The sequence below is a fragment of the Myotis myotis genome, unplaced genomic scaffold, assembly GCF_014108235.1.
Source record: "Myotis myotis isolate mMyoMyo1 unplaced genomic scaffold, mMyoMyo1.p scaffold_m19_p_6, whole genome shotgun sequence".
Taxonomy (NCBI): domain Eukaryota; kingdom Metazoa; phylum Chordata; class Mammalia; order Chiroptera; family Vespertilionidae; genus Myotis; species Myotis myotis.
In genome coordinates this window covers 71,959,046-71,972,012 of record NW_023416368.1, presented here as the reverse complement: position 1 = coordinate 71,972,012, position 12,967 = coordinate 71,959,046, and the positions used below count along the sequence as shown (strand labels likewise).

The window sequence follows — 12,967 nt, the reverse complement described above, 5'->3', positions numbered from 1 at the left end:
TTACTCGTTCTATACGAAGAGCTTCTGGAGAATGGCGCCAAAGAGAGAAATGGTGATACCAAGACTTTAAATATGTGCAGTTAGAGTTCTCAGGTCATAGGCTTGAGTTTGATCCTGATCTCAACAATATCGTTACAAAGCAATTATTGAAGACAGGAACTGGTGGATCTATGAGTACAATGCAGAAGCTTATAGCATGAAGCATAACAAAAAGATGACTCAACTTTTTAAAAATAGGTAAGTTGTACTCACTTCCGCTCAAATGATTCCTTTATTTTCGGAGTCATACTGTATTTTTTGGCTTTCATTGTTAACACTAGAAATACTGAAATTTAGTACATACCTATATTGCCCAAAAGCAGTCAAAAGGACTGCATTGTGAAAGAATAATATCGGAGCACTCTTCACTTATGTTCCTTAGCTTTTCCAATAACTCACTTCTATTCGACATTTCTTTCATGAATTTAGGGCGCAAAAGAAATACAATAAACAACTTATTAGAACAAGCATCACTGCATAAAGATTCGAATAACAAGTACTAGTTTAGCTTATTGAGCAACTGCAACTTATCAAGTATTGACAATTTATCATGTACTTGTATGTTATCATGTGATGGTAATCGAAAAAAAATGAAAACTGTTATTTCAATACAGAGCCGACCTGGTCATATAAGAAATTTACTCAATTCAATAATAAGAGTCATAATTCCCCCCCCCCCCCCCAAGCAGTCAAAATGACTGCTTTTGGGCAATATAGGTATAACACATATATATATACCGGAAATGAAGGAGGGGGAGGTAACTACAATTATTAATAAACGCATTCATATGTTGTAAAAAAAGTCACAAAATTCTAAGACATTGTGTCCTTATATATATAATTGTTTTTCTAATTGAAATTAAAAAACAGTCAAAATGACTTCCTTGGGCAATCTAGTGTTAAGGGCTAAATTGTTCTTGACTATTTTGAATGCGGTGCTCTGTAAGTGAAAAAATGTCATAGCCTTAAAAAAACAACCAGCATACACATTTTCAAGAGTGTGTGTGTGAACTTAGGTTTTCATTTCTCTTGGGTAGATGCCTAGGAGTGGAATCTCCTAGTGGGTAAATGTATATTTAAATTTTGAGAAACTACCAAACTGTTTTCTACAGTAACTATCATTTTACCTTACCACTAGAGATGTATGTGTTCCAATTTTACCACATCTTCAATAATATTTGCTTTTTTCTTTTTTATTTTTTTATTTTTATTTTTTTGCTTTTTTCTTTTTGATTATAGCCATCCTAGTGGGTACGAAGTGGTATCTCATTGCTTATTATGGTTTTTAAATGAGCATTTCCCTAATGATTAGTGATGTTGCATGAATTTTCATATGCTTAGTAGCCATTAGTCATTTGTTTTTTTTAGCATAGACTAATTTAAGACTTGTATCCTATGAATAGGATAAATTTTTGCACATGCACATATCTAAATATAAATATTTGCCCACCCCAAAGTATAGTATGCTAGGCATATTACAACTTAATACAAATTATTACTTCTATCACTTTCTGAACAATTAAAGACCCTTATAACAATTTAACTCCACTTATCCCTCTTATCTTTTGTACTATTGTTATATATTCCATTTTCACATTATAAAAACCTACAGGACATTATTATTATTGCTGTTTTAAACAAAATACTCTTAAATTGTACATACTTACCCTGTGTTCTTTTCCTCTTTCTTAGGATTTAGGACCATTTTCATTAAGCAATAACTTCTCTCAGCTTTTGTTTTTCTGAAAACATCTGTAATTTGCCTTAATTCTTGAGAGCTTTTCCCCTGGATATAGACCTTGAGGTTAGCATTTCTTTTCTTCAGTAATTTAAAGATGTCATTCTAGCCAAACTGGTTTGGCTCAGTGGATAGAGCATAGGCCTGCGAACTGAAGGGTCCCAGGTTCGATTCCGGTTAAGGGCATGTACCTTGGTTGTGGGCACGTCCCCAGTGGGGGGTGTGCAAGAGGCAGCTGATCGATGCTTCTCTCTCATCGATGTTTCTAACTCTCTATCCCCCTCCCTTCCTCTCTGTAAAAAATCAATAAAATATATAAAAAAAATAAAAATAAAAACAAAGATGTCATTCTATGGTCTTCTTGATTTCCTAGTTTTGTTGAACAGTTAGAATTCAGACTTAATGTTGCTTTTAAAGTTTACTATGTCTTTTCCCTCTGGTTCCTAAGATTTTGTCTTTAGTTTTCAATTTTTTTTATTATGACACACTCCAGATAATCTTTTCTACTAGAGCAGATTTGATCTTTCCCTTGTTAGGCAGAATCAACCCCTCTAGAAGGTAGAAGGATAAGGGGATGATTATCTCAAAACAGTGAGAGATTGAGCTGTATGTATCCAGGCTGGGTTATAAAGTTTTAGTAAGATCCAGTTCACCTCTGGCTCATTCCTGTTCCTCAGACATTGTCACATGGGTTTTTTGTTTTTACTTTCCATTTTTTAAAATTATTGATAGTATTACAGATGTCCCCCATTCTACCCTCCCTCCCCTTTCACCCAGCCTCCCTGCTTCCCCACTCCACCCAGCCCCTGCCCAACCCCAGGCCTTCACCATACTGTTGACTGCATGTCACACTGGCTTTTTTTTTTTTTTTTTTTTTTTTAACACTTTTATTTATTTCAGAGAGGAAAGGAGATAGAAACATCAATGATGAGAGAGAATCATCGATTGGCTGCCTCCTGCATATCCCCTGTTGGGGATCAAGCCCACAACCTGGGCATGTGTCCTTGACCAGATCGAACCTGGGACCCTTCAGTCCACAAGCCAACACTCTATCCATTGAGCCAAACCAGCTAGGGCTGTCACGTTGGCTTTGATTGAGGTCTTGGCAATCTCTGTCACTTTACCCCTGAGAAAATTCGTTCTGGTCTTTGGGGGTTTGAAGCTTGACTCTCCACATTTCTATCTACACAGCTTCAAAATACAGCAAATGTTTTCAGGAAGAGACCAATGATGTGTTTATGGCAGACCCTCTCAGTCCAGCCAGACTTTTGTCTACAAAGTTCAATGAAACCCTAGATTTCACTTTGTCTTTTAGAGGCTTCTGACACAATTCTCTAGCCTCTCATACCACCTGAGAATTCAGCCTATCTGTGTGGAAAATAGATCATTACATACATTTATGTGTCCTCTAGTTTCCAACTGATTGTGTTAACCCCACATAATTGCTAAAAACTTAGTAGATTCTCTTTCCCTTTAAACATCCTTATACTTGGGCCTAGTCAGATTGATTCTTGTACCTAAAATGTACAAATTGTTCCCCCAGATCATCAACATACCCATGAAGTGCTCTTCCCTGTCTGGAATTTTAGTTTGGATTATTTTCGGATTGCTTCAATATAACTCCAATGGAAAAAAACCAAGATGGCAGCATAGGTTAACGCCAGAGATTGCTGCCTCGAACAACCACTTCAAAAAACAACGAAAAGACGAACGGACATCATCCAGAACCACAGGAAGGCTGGCTGAGTGGAAATTCTACAACTAGGAGGAAAGAGAATATCATACCCAGACTCAGAGGAGGCGCAGTGCTGAAGTGAAATACTAAGGTGCGGAGTGCGCGCGGAGCGGGCTGGAGGCGGAGGGCGCGGTTGTTGTTTTCAATCGGGAGGGAGTTTCAGACTCTGAGCTCCAGATCCGGGCAGTCTCTAGGGACCCAGACTCAAACGGGAGAAGTGGGACTGTCTGACTTCAGTCGGAACTCGAAGGCAGCTTTCTCTCTGAGGTTTGCAGCGGTTGCTGGGACTCTGTAAGGCAGAGCCCCTAGGGATGGAACTGAGAGCAGCCATAACTGCTTGCTCCGGCCCGCCCTGTAGATCCCCGGGGACCCGCCCCGCCCAAGCCCTGCGCAGAGCCATTTGCCGGATAGCCTCAGGCAAACGCTAGATTAGCACCGCCCTAGAGATCCAGCACAGAAGCTCTCCCACTGCAGACACAGCGGACTCTCATAGCCAGTTGGCCTGGAGGTCAAATCACCCCCGGTATTGCCGACAACAATCAAGGCTTAACTACAACAAGACTGCGCACAAAGACCACTAACTAGGGGGTGCACCAAGAAAGCATAAAAAATGCGGAGACAAAGAAACAGGACAAAACTGTCAATGGAGGATATTGAGTTCAGAACCACACTTTTAAGGTCTCTTAAGAACTGTCTAGAAGCCGCCGATAAATGTAGTGAGATCCTCAAGAAATCTAATGAGACCCTCGATGTTATGATAAAGAACCAACAGAAATTAAGCATACACGGACTGAAATAACGAATACTATACAGACTCCCAACAGCAGACCAGAGGAGCGCAAGAATCAAGGCAAAGATGTGAAATGCGAAGAAGCAAAAAACACCCAACCGGAAAAGCAAAATGAAAAAAGAACCCAAAAATACGAAGATAGTGTAAGGAGCCTCTGGGACACCTTCAAGCGTACCAACATCAGAATTATAGGGGTGCCAGAAGATGAGAGACAGCAAGATATTGAAAACCTATTTGAAGAAATAATGACAGAAAACTTCCCCCACCTGGTGAAAGAAATAGACTTACAGGTCCAGGAAGCGCAGAGAACCCCAAACAAAAGGAATCCAAAGAGGACCACACCAAGACACATCATAATTAAAATGCCAAGAGCAAAAGACAAAGAGAGAATCTTAAAAGCAGCAGAGAAAGAAACTCAGCTACCTACAAGGGAATACCCATATGACTGTCAGCTGATTTCTCAACAGAAACTTTGCAGGCCAGAAGGGAATGGCAAGAAATATTCAAAGTGATGAATACCAAGAACCTACAACCAAGATTACTTTATCCAGCAAAGCTATCATTCAGAACTGAAGGTCAGATAAAGAGCTTCACAGATAAGGAAAAGCTAAAGGAGTTCACCACCACCAAACCAGGATTATATGAAATGCTGAAAGGTATCCTTTAAGAAGAGGAAGAAGAAGAAAATGGTAAAGATACAAATTATGAACAACAAACATGCATCTATCAACAAGTGAATCTAAGAATCAAGTGAATAAATAATCTGGTGATCATAATAGAATCAGGGACATAGAAAGGGAATGGACTGACTATTCTTGGGGGGGAAAGGGGTGTGGGAGATGCGGGAAGAGACTGGACAAAAATCATGCACCTATGGATGAGGACAGTGGGTGGGGAGTGAGGGCGGAGGGTGGGGCGGGAACTGGGAGGAGGGGAGTTATGGGGGGGAAAAAGAGGAACAAATGTAATAATCTGAACAATAAAGATTTAATTAAAAAAAAAGAAAAAAAATAACTCCAATGTATTTAAAAACATGGATTTTGCAATCTGACCACCCCCCTCTGCCCCCTCCCTCCCCGCCTGCCCCAAATAACTTCTTTGGTTGACATTTAGTTCATAATGATTAAAAAAAAAATAGTTAACTTGTTGTGTGTTTTTTAAATATATTTTTATTGATTTCAGAGATGAAGGGAGAGAGAGATAGATATATCAGTGATGAGAGAATCATTGATCGGCTGCCTCCTGCACGTCCCACACTGGGGATTGAGCCCACAACCCAGGCATGTGCCCTGACTGGGAATCAAACCGTGACCTCCTGATTCATAGGTTGATGCTCAACCACTGAACCACGCTGGCCAGGCAGTTAACGTTTTTTGAAGAAAAACAAAATTACATTGCTTACCTTTTTTTTTCATTGAAAATGCTACCAGTGGGATGAGAGGTTTTTTATTTTTTTTAACCTAGAATTTTCATTTCATTTATTCAAAAATACATTATTTAACTATATCACTAAGTTGAAATTCTAAAGTGAATATGCAGTTAGCCCTCAAGACCAGGGATCTCCCCCTAAGTGGATGTGCCTGTTTGATAATTCTTCAGTGTGCTTATCCTACTCCCCTCACTGTCTTTGAAACAACTTGAAAATATTAAGATTCATCTTTGAGAAGCTATTATATGTGCAGAGTAATGGTTTCAGTTTTTTATATTAACTATGCAACTGGAGAGAACAATATTTATGTGCAACTAATCTTACGTAGAGTATACTACATTTTGGCTAACTATATGAGTTAATAAATAATTATTGAGAATTTATCTACTGCTCTGTGGTGGTGGTGGGGGGTTACCAAATATATATATATATAACTAGTGGCCCGGTGCACAATTCATGCATATTAAAAGGGAATTAATTATTTGCCCTTTCTCTATAATAGAAGTATCAGAGATGAAAGAAAATTAGTAAAATGCATATGAAAATCTCCCTCCTGTCAGAGTCTGGGGCATGCCGCGAGACCCAGAGTCAAGTCCCCGCCGACCTACGCGTGCCTTGAAATCTTGCAATACCCACACCTGGCCGGCCCCACCCCCATCAAGCTCCGTAGGGCGAGGGGCACAGCCTCAGGTCCCCCATCAAGACCCACCGGATAGGGGGGGTCACAGCCTCAGGTCCCCTGTCAAGCCCTGCTGGGCGGGGGTGCGCAGCCTCAGGTCCCCTGGCCTGGGCACAAGGGCGTGACGACCATTTGTATATTAGCTCTTTATTATATAGGATATTCTCTTTCACTCAGGATTTTGCTATCTGGTTTTATTATCAAATTATGAAAAGTTCAAATTCTTAATGTAACTGACTGAATAAATGATAGGAATTTCAATAGCTAGCAAAACCCAGATCATTTATTTCTACATAATCCTGCCAGATTGACACTGCTATGGATGAATTTCAGTTTACAGAATAGCTATTTATACTTACAGGATAGGGGACTTACTTTGGAAACAGCTTCAAGCCTAATTCATAATTATTTTGTTGCTAAATATTTATGTTATAATTTGTGAGATGCTGAACTCTGGCAAAGTTTGGCAAATAAAGTGCTATATTGGTATCATTTAGGAAGGGGAAAACTCTGGTAAGATCATTTTACTAGAAGACTAAGATAACAGATAATATTGTATATGTAAAGTTTGGTTATATAGTTTATTACATGTGGATAGTTATAAACTTTTATGTAATCAAATACTGTTGTGAAGTAGCAGGGTTCACAACTAATTGGTGTTCATAACCAAAGAATTTCCTAGAACCCATGTTATCTTTTAAAATTATAATCTCTTGACCACCTAATTATTACAAAAGTTAAAGTATATATTTCCCCACATTATGATTACATATTCACAGAATTATAGAATCATAAATTTAAAAGTTGAATGGCCCTAGATTCCCCAAAATGTCATTTTATAATTTCTCAATCAAAAGCCTAGGAATATTAAGTATACTATTCAAAATCACAAGCCCTTGCTAGGTTTTGATTTATACTTTTTTTAAAAAATGAAGAGCAATCACTTTCCTCTTTATCATCTTTAGAAAGATGCATCATTTTAATAAAAATAAACTTCGAAAGTTATTTTAGAATATATGAAATTGACGTGTTCCTGAAAAGAAATGGGTCTAAAGTTGAGTTTTAGAAATACCATCTTATTTTCCCATTTTGAACCATAACAAGATTCAAAACACAATGAGAAACACCTTTAGTATTACCTCTTCATAGGAATTTCAGTTCTCTGCTTGTCATAACAGTATGCCAGGTAATTCATAATAGTGAACTAGGCTTCTTGTGTATTTAATCCATCTTTTCAGAACTACATTTGGGATTAGATTTTTGTTTGTTTGGTGCTACCAGATTCTGTATATAATTTTTATTTTTAAAAAGGGTTGCTCTATAACCAACAACTGTCTATATCCCACTTAGAACTTACTTCCCTTTTCACTTCACTGTGCATCTCAATGTTATTTCTCGGTCAGGAAGTACACCGTGAGAGTGAAGTCTTGGCATCAACGGTAAAAGTAGATTAAATATAGAAATGTTTTCCTGTTCTCTGCTGTGATGGAGTCAAGAATGAATGTAAAAGGGCTGGGTTGGCCTCACCTGCAGGCTGTACGGGAAGGATCTAACCCAGGCCTTTCTCTTTAGCTTGTCGATGGCCACCTTCTCGCTGTGTCTTTTCACATAACCTTACCTCTATGGCTGTATCTGTGCTCAATTCTTCCCTATTTATAAGGACACCAGTGATATTAGATGAGGGACCCACCCAGCTTCAGTATGACCTCATCTTAATTCATTACATCTGCCATGAACTTATTCTCCAAGAGGGCCAGTTCCAAATGTGCTATAAAAGCACGCACCAATTCAAACGGACTAAAATGTAGTCACTAAATCATACTACATTAAGTAGCAATAAACAGATCACTAGTGCATTACATTTTTCAAATTTATTTTTTAATTCAGAAACAGTAAATGCATGCATCCTGTGCCACTAATAGGTGTTTCCCGGGAAAACACATGTTAAAGAACATGCTTTTTCTTTAGGAAACCTGGGCTAACCGTTGCTGGTTCCGAGGTTCTATTGAGTAGGGTTACTGATCACACACGAAGCTGGAGCAACGCAGGCCCAACAAACACCAGCCAGCAAGCTTGCAGAGAAAAACAAGACTATTTAAAATCTGCCCAAACCAACTGTCCGGGCAACATATGGGCCAATACGGGAAAAAAAAAAAAAAGAAGCGCCTTCAAAAAGAAACACAACACAGAAATGGCACACTGTCACACTCCTCCTGCCCTGGGAAAGGCCGCCTGGGCCCTCGAGGGCGCCAAGGTCAGGGGGTCTGGGGGCGCCGCTCGGGCCGGGACACGAGGTCAGCGGGGCGTGCAGGTCGGTAACGCGCAGCTGGACGCGGTTTGCTCAGTATGTGCAACTGGGGGTGGGGCATCATCCACGTTGCTTTTGTGGGACTCTCAAATGGGTCTTTGATATTAATAACTTTTTAAAAAACGATCACATTTGAGGGACGAGACAGGGAATAACAAACAAGGTGACAGCTGGGCCGGCCACAGGCGCGGAGGTCACCAGGACGCCGCGCCGCGCCCGCCGCCGGGCATCGCGACCGGGACAGCGGGGTGGGGCCTGGGGAGCGCCGCCCGCCTCCCCCCGCCCGCCCCCCCCCCCCCCCCCCCCGCCCCGGAATCCTCAGGCGCCCTTGTTTACCTCTGGGCATTTGACACCCGAGACAAAGGGGGAAGGGAGGGAGCGGCTTCCGAGGGAAAGTCCGCCGGCCGAAAGCGCCTTACTTTGTAGGTGGGTTTGCAACACCCCTCGGGAGGCGGGCGCAGCTGTCCTCCCGCGCCCTGGCCCAGGTGCCCCGCCAGCGCTCGTCTTCCCGGAGTTGCACTCCGACCTCAGCCACCACGGGCGGCGCTGGGCCACTAGTCCGCAGGGCGAGCGCCCCCGTCTGTCCCCAGTTACCCTTCGGCCGGGGCAGAGGCGCTCTGGCCCGGGAAAGCGGTCGGAGCCGGGGCAGGGCAGGCTGCTAGTTCCCTCAGCGGCCGCAAAGCGAGTCGCCGCCGCCAGCCCTCGGCAACAACCCCCAAGCTCGCGACTCGGTATTTTTAAATCTGGCGGGGCTTTCCCTTTCGGGCCAACCGCTCCCCCCAGTTTACTGCCCCAGCCAGTCAGCGTCAGGCCCGCCATTTTTCAAACCCGCTTCCCGCCGCCAATCAGGATCGAGCAGTGCATTCCTCTCCTGACCGGTTCTAACGGGTCTGGGAGTTAACGACCTGGGCGACCCACCGAACCTGCTAGGCTGGGGGCGAGGGGACGGGCCCGGCGAGATGGCGACCAATAGGAAACCTCCGCTGGGAAGGGGCGGGGCTTCGACGAGTTTGAATAATCACCAGGCCCAATCACAGAGGCGGGGTGTGGCCTGCGGTGCAGCTCGTCAAGTTGCGGTGGCGCGGAGAAGTCTGCAAAACAAGAGGCTGAGGATTGGCTTAGCGATAAACCAGTTCACGCCGGAGCCCAGCGAGGGAGCGTCTCGGTCGGACCCGGCCGCTCGGCGGGACTCTGAGGAAAACCTACCACCAGGCAAGAATCCCCTCTGCGCCCCTGGGTGTGCGGGCTGCCGTTCCCTCCCCTCAGCCTCCTAGCCGGCCCCGACGCTGTGGCTTTGGAGGGTTCTCCGCGACGCGCGGAGTCTCGGGTGCGGGCCGCCGAGGGCCGGGGGCTGTGGTGGGCGGGCGGGAAGCTCGTCCGCGCTCGGTTCCGGGAGTTTTTTTAAATGTCGGCCGCGAGACAACTTGGAGTGGGGCTCGCGATGTGCAAGTCGGAGGGCATTTCTGTCAGGAAAGGGGTTTCGAGGGCGCCGGCTGCGTTCCCTTCCTGCGCCTGGGCCCGGAGCGGGCGGCGGCGGCTGCGGCGTCTCCGGCCTCCGGGAGGGACGTAGTCGGTCGCGCGGAGACTCGGTTGGGGCGGCTTGGGTTGGGCCGCGGAGGACCGTGTACGCGGAAGCGGTGTCGCCGCGGCCCCGGGGCGGGTGGGCCGGCGGGGCCGTCGGGCTCGGGCGGCCGCTCTCGCGAGGCGGGACGCGGGCGGGCGGGCGGGCGCGGGTTTGGGCGGGAAGCCGAGCCCCGCCGGCGCCCACCCCCTGCTTTCGCCCGGCTAGGAGGACGCCGTCTGTCATCATGGGCAAAGGAGACCCCAACAAGCCGCGGGGCAAGATGTCCTCGTACGCCTTCTTCGTCCAGACCTGCCGGGAGGAGCACAAGAAGAAACACCCCGACTCTTCCGTCAATTTCTCCGAATTCTCCAAGAAATGTTCCGAGAAGTGGAAGGTGAGTCGGGAATGCAGACGCGAGCTAAGAGTTCTCAGGTGTGTTCGCGGGCCAGGACACTAGGCAGGCAATTGACTTGGGACTTTCAGCTCGCTACCCTGAGGACTCGAAGATTCTGTTGAGAGTTTTAGGCCGGTTACTTTAGGTTTTTGCTTAAGACCACTAAAGCAAAATGCTGTTACTTCGGAAAATGTGGCCGTTAAGATGGCCTTTTGGGGTGTATATAGCTTACAGTTTTGCTGTGTTTCTAACTGCTGTCGTCCTGCTCACAGACCATGTCTGCCAAGGAAAAGTCAAAGTTCGAAGACATGGCGAAGAGTGACAAAGCTCGCTATGACCGGGAGATGAAAAATTATGTTCCCCCCAAAGGTGACAAGAAAGGGAAGAAAAAAGATCCCAATGCTCCTAAAAGGCCTCCGTAAGTTTTTTGTTTTTGTTTCTTGAATCGCTCAAATTGCCCCTTGATTTTTCAGTTTATTAACTCGTTACTTCCTTTCAGATCTGCCTTCTTCCTGTTTTGCTCTGAACATCGCCCAAAGATCAAAAGTGAACACCCTGGTTTGTCCATTGGGGATACTGCAAAAAAATTGGGTGAAATGTGGTCTGAACAATCAGCCAAAGATAAGCAACCATATGAACAAAAAGCAGCTAAGCTAAAGGAGAAATATGAAAAGGTACACTTTTTAAAGCCAGGGTTGAAATTAGGTAGATATTTTCTAAAGTATGTTAGAAGTAGATATAAGTGGTAGAAAGTTGGGAAGTGTAGATAATCATGTATTAATAGCTGTCAGCTGTGCTTTGCACAACTTAGAACAAACTACTTGAGAAATCTTTCTTTTGACTGAAATCAGTGTTGTAGCACTGGTAGGTTCCTGCATAGAGACTCTTTTGTGGTTATATAGGCCTCTTAGTTTGAAAAAGTGGAGGGCGAAATGGGTTTTATGTAGGTAGATAAAAAATGTGAAGTTGAAGCGTGGGGGGGGGGGGGTAGACTAAGTGAGGTAAATGGATGTTAGTGAAAGTATTGACATTGATCTAATGCCACCCCATGGTTTGACATCATAAGCTTCCTAAAGCCTAGAGGGAACAAATGCTGTCAAAAAATAATTTTTTAGACAGTTGCCAGGGTTATTGGTCAATAATCTTAGATTGTTTACATGTAGTGGTTTTCAGTTGAGAAATGACACCGGATGTTGATTTTCTTCTCTTGACAATATTTCAGGATATTGCTGCATACCGTGCCAAGGGCAAAAGTGAAGTGGGAAAGAAGGGCCCTGGCAGGCCAACTGGCTCAAAGAAGAAAAACGAACCAGAAGATGAGGAGGAGGAGGAAGAAGAAGATGATGACGATGAAGAGGAGGATGAAGATGAAGAATAAAGGCTGTCCTGTAATGATGTGTGCGGAGTATGTGTGTGTGCTCTCAGGCAATTGTTTTGCTAAGAATGTGAATTCAAGTGCAGCTCAATATTAGCTTCAGTATAAAAACTGTACAGATTTTTGTATAGCTGATAAGATTCTTTGTAGAGAAAATACTTTTATAAAAAAAAAGCAGGTTGTAGCTTTTTGAGGGGCTACTACATACAGTTAGATTTTAAGGCTTCTGATGTTAAATGTTTCTAAATATTTAATGGTTTCTTTAATTTCTTGTGTATGGTAGCACAGCAAACTCGTAGGAATTAGTATCAATAGTAAATTTTGGGTTTTCTAGACTGTTGCATTTTGTTTTTTAAAAAAAAAATTTTGTAATAAAATTATGTATATTATTTCTGTTGTCTTTGTCTTAATATGCTAAATTAGCTTTCACTTTAAAAATACTTAGGGTCTGGAACCCTGTCAACTTTTTTGTATTTCTGCCTCATCGTTCTTACACACACCTGAGTTAGTATAGTGTTTGGTTAAAAGAAAGTCAGATATACCCGAATCATATCTACAAAGTGTTCTTTAAAAATCAGATCTGGAATTTAAAGAACTTTAAAATTGTATGCAGTTTATAAAATGTTTTTTTGTGGGGTTTTTGACATTTCTATTCTTTTATTAGCTAATTTGTCCACAACTCTGGGTTATTTTTTTAACAGTTTATCTTGAATAATATGAAGCAGAGGAACCAGTACAGTGAATCTATACCTATAAACAAATTTAGAAGCATTAGTAAAAGTTTTACATTTTCTGATCTTGAACTATTCAAGATAGAATACCTGGATGAATTTTGAGTTAAATCTTTTAGAAATTAGTGTGGTCTTAAGCTGTAGAATTCTGGGTAACCCAAGAAAGCAATTGATAATGAATATTG

At 43.0% G+C, this 12,967-nt stretch overlaps 1 protein-coding gene and 1 long non-coding RNA gene across 2 annotated transcripts; one reads left to right on the top strand and one right to left on the bottom strand.

The window, feature by feature from the left end:
* Positions 1-230: 230 nt before the first annotated feature.
* LOC118659009 lies at positions 231-9,667 on the bottom strand. The gene is made up of 4 exons (XR_004968427.1): positions 9,138-9,667; positions 7,938-8,482; positions 1,707-1,825; positions 231-453 (listed from the first exon to the last, which is right to left on the bottom strand). It is a non-coding gene; the product is annotated as an uncharacterized LOC118659009 (long non-coding RNA).
* Positions 9,668-9,792: 125 nt separating this feature from the next.
* Positions 9,793-12,311, top strand: HMGB2 (high mobility group box 2). The gene is made up of 5 exons (XM_036314952.1): positions 9,793-9,930; positions 10,508-10,676; positions 10,949-11,094; positions 11,176-11,350; positions 11,899-12,311. Exons 2-5 carry the CDS (start codon positions 10,527-10,529, stop codon positions 12,052-12,054), a joined length of 627 nt encoding a protein of 208 aa, XP_036170845.1. The 5' UTR covers positions 9,793-9,930; positions 10,508-10,526; the 3' UTR covers positions 12,055-12,311.
* Positions 12,312-12,967: the final 656 nt, after the last annotated feature.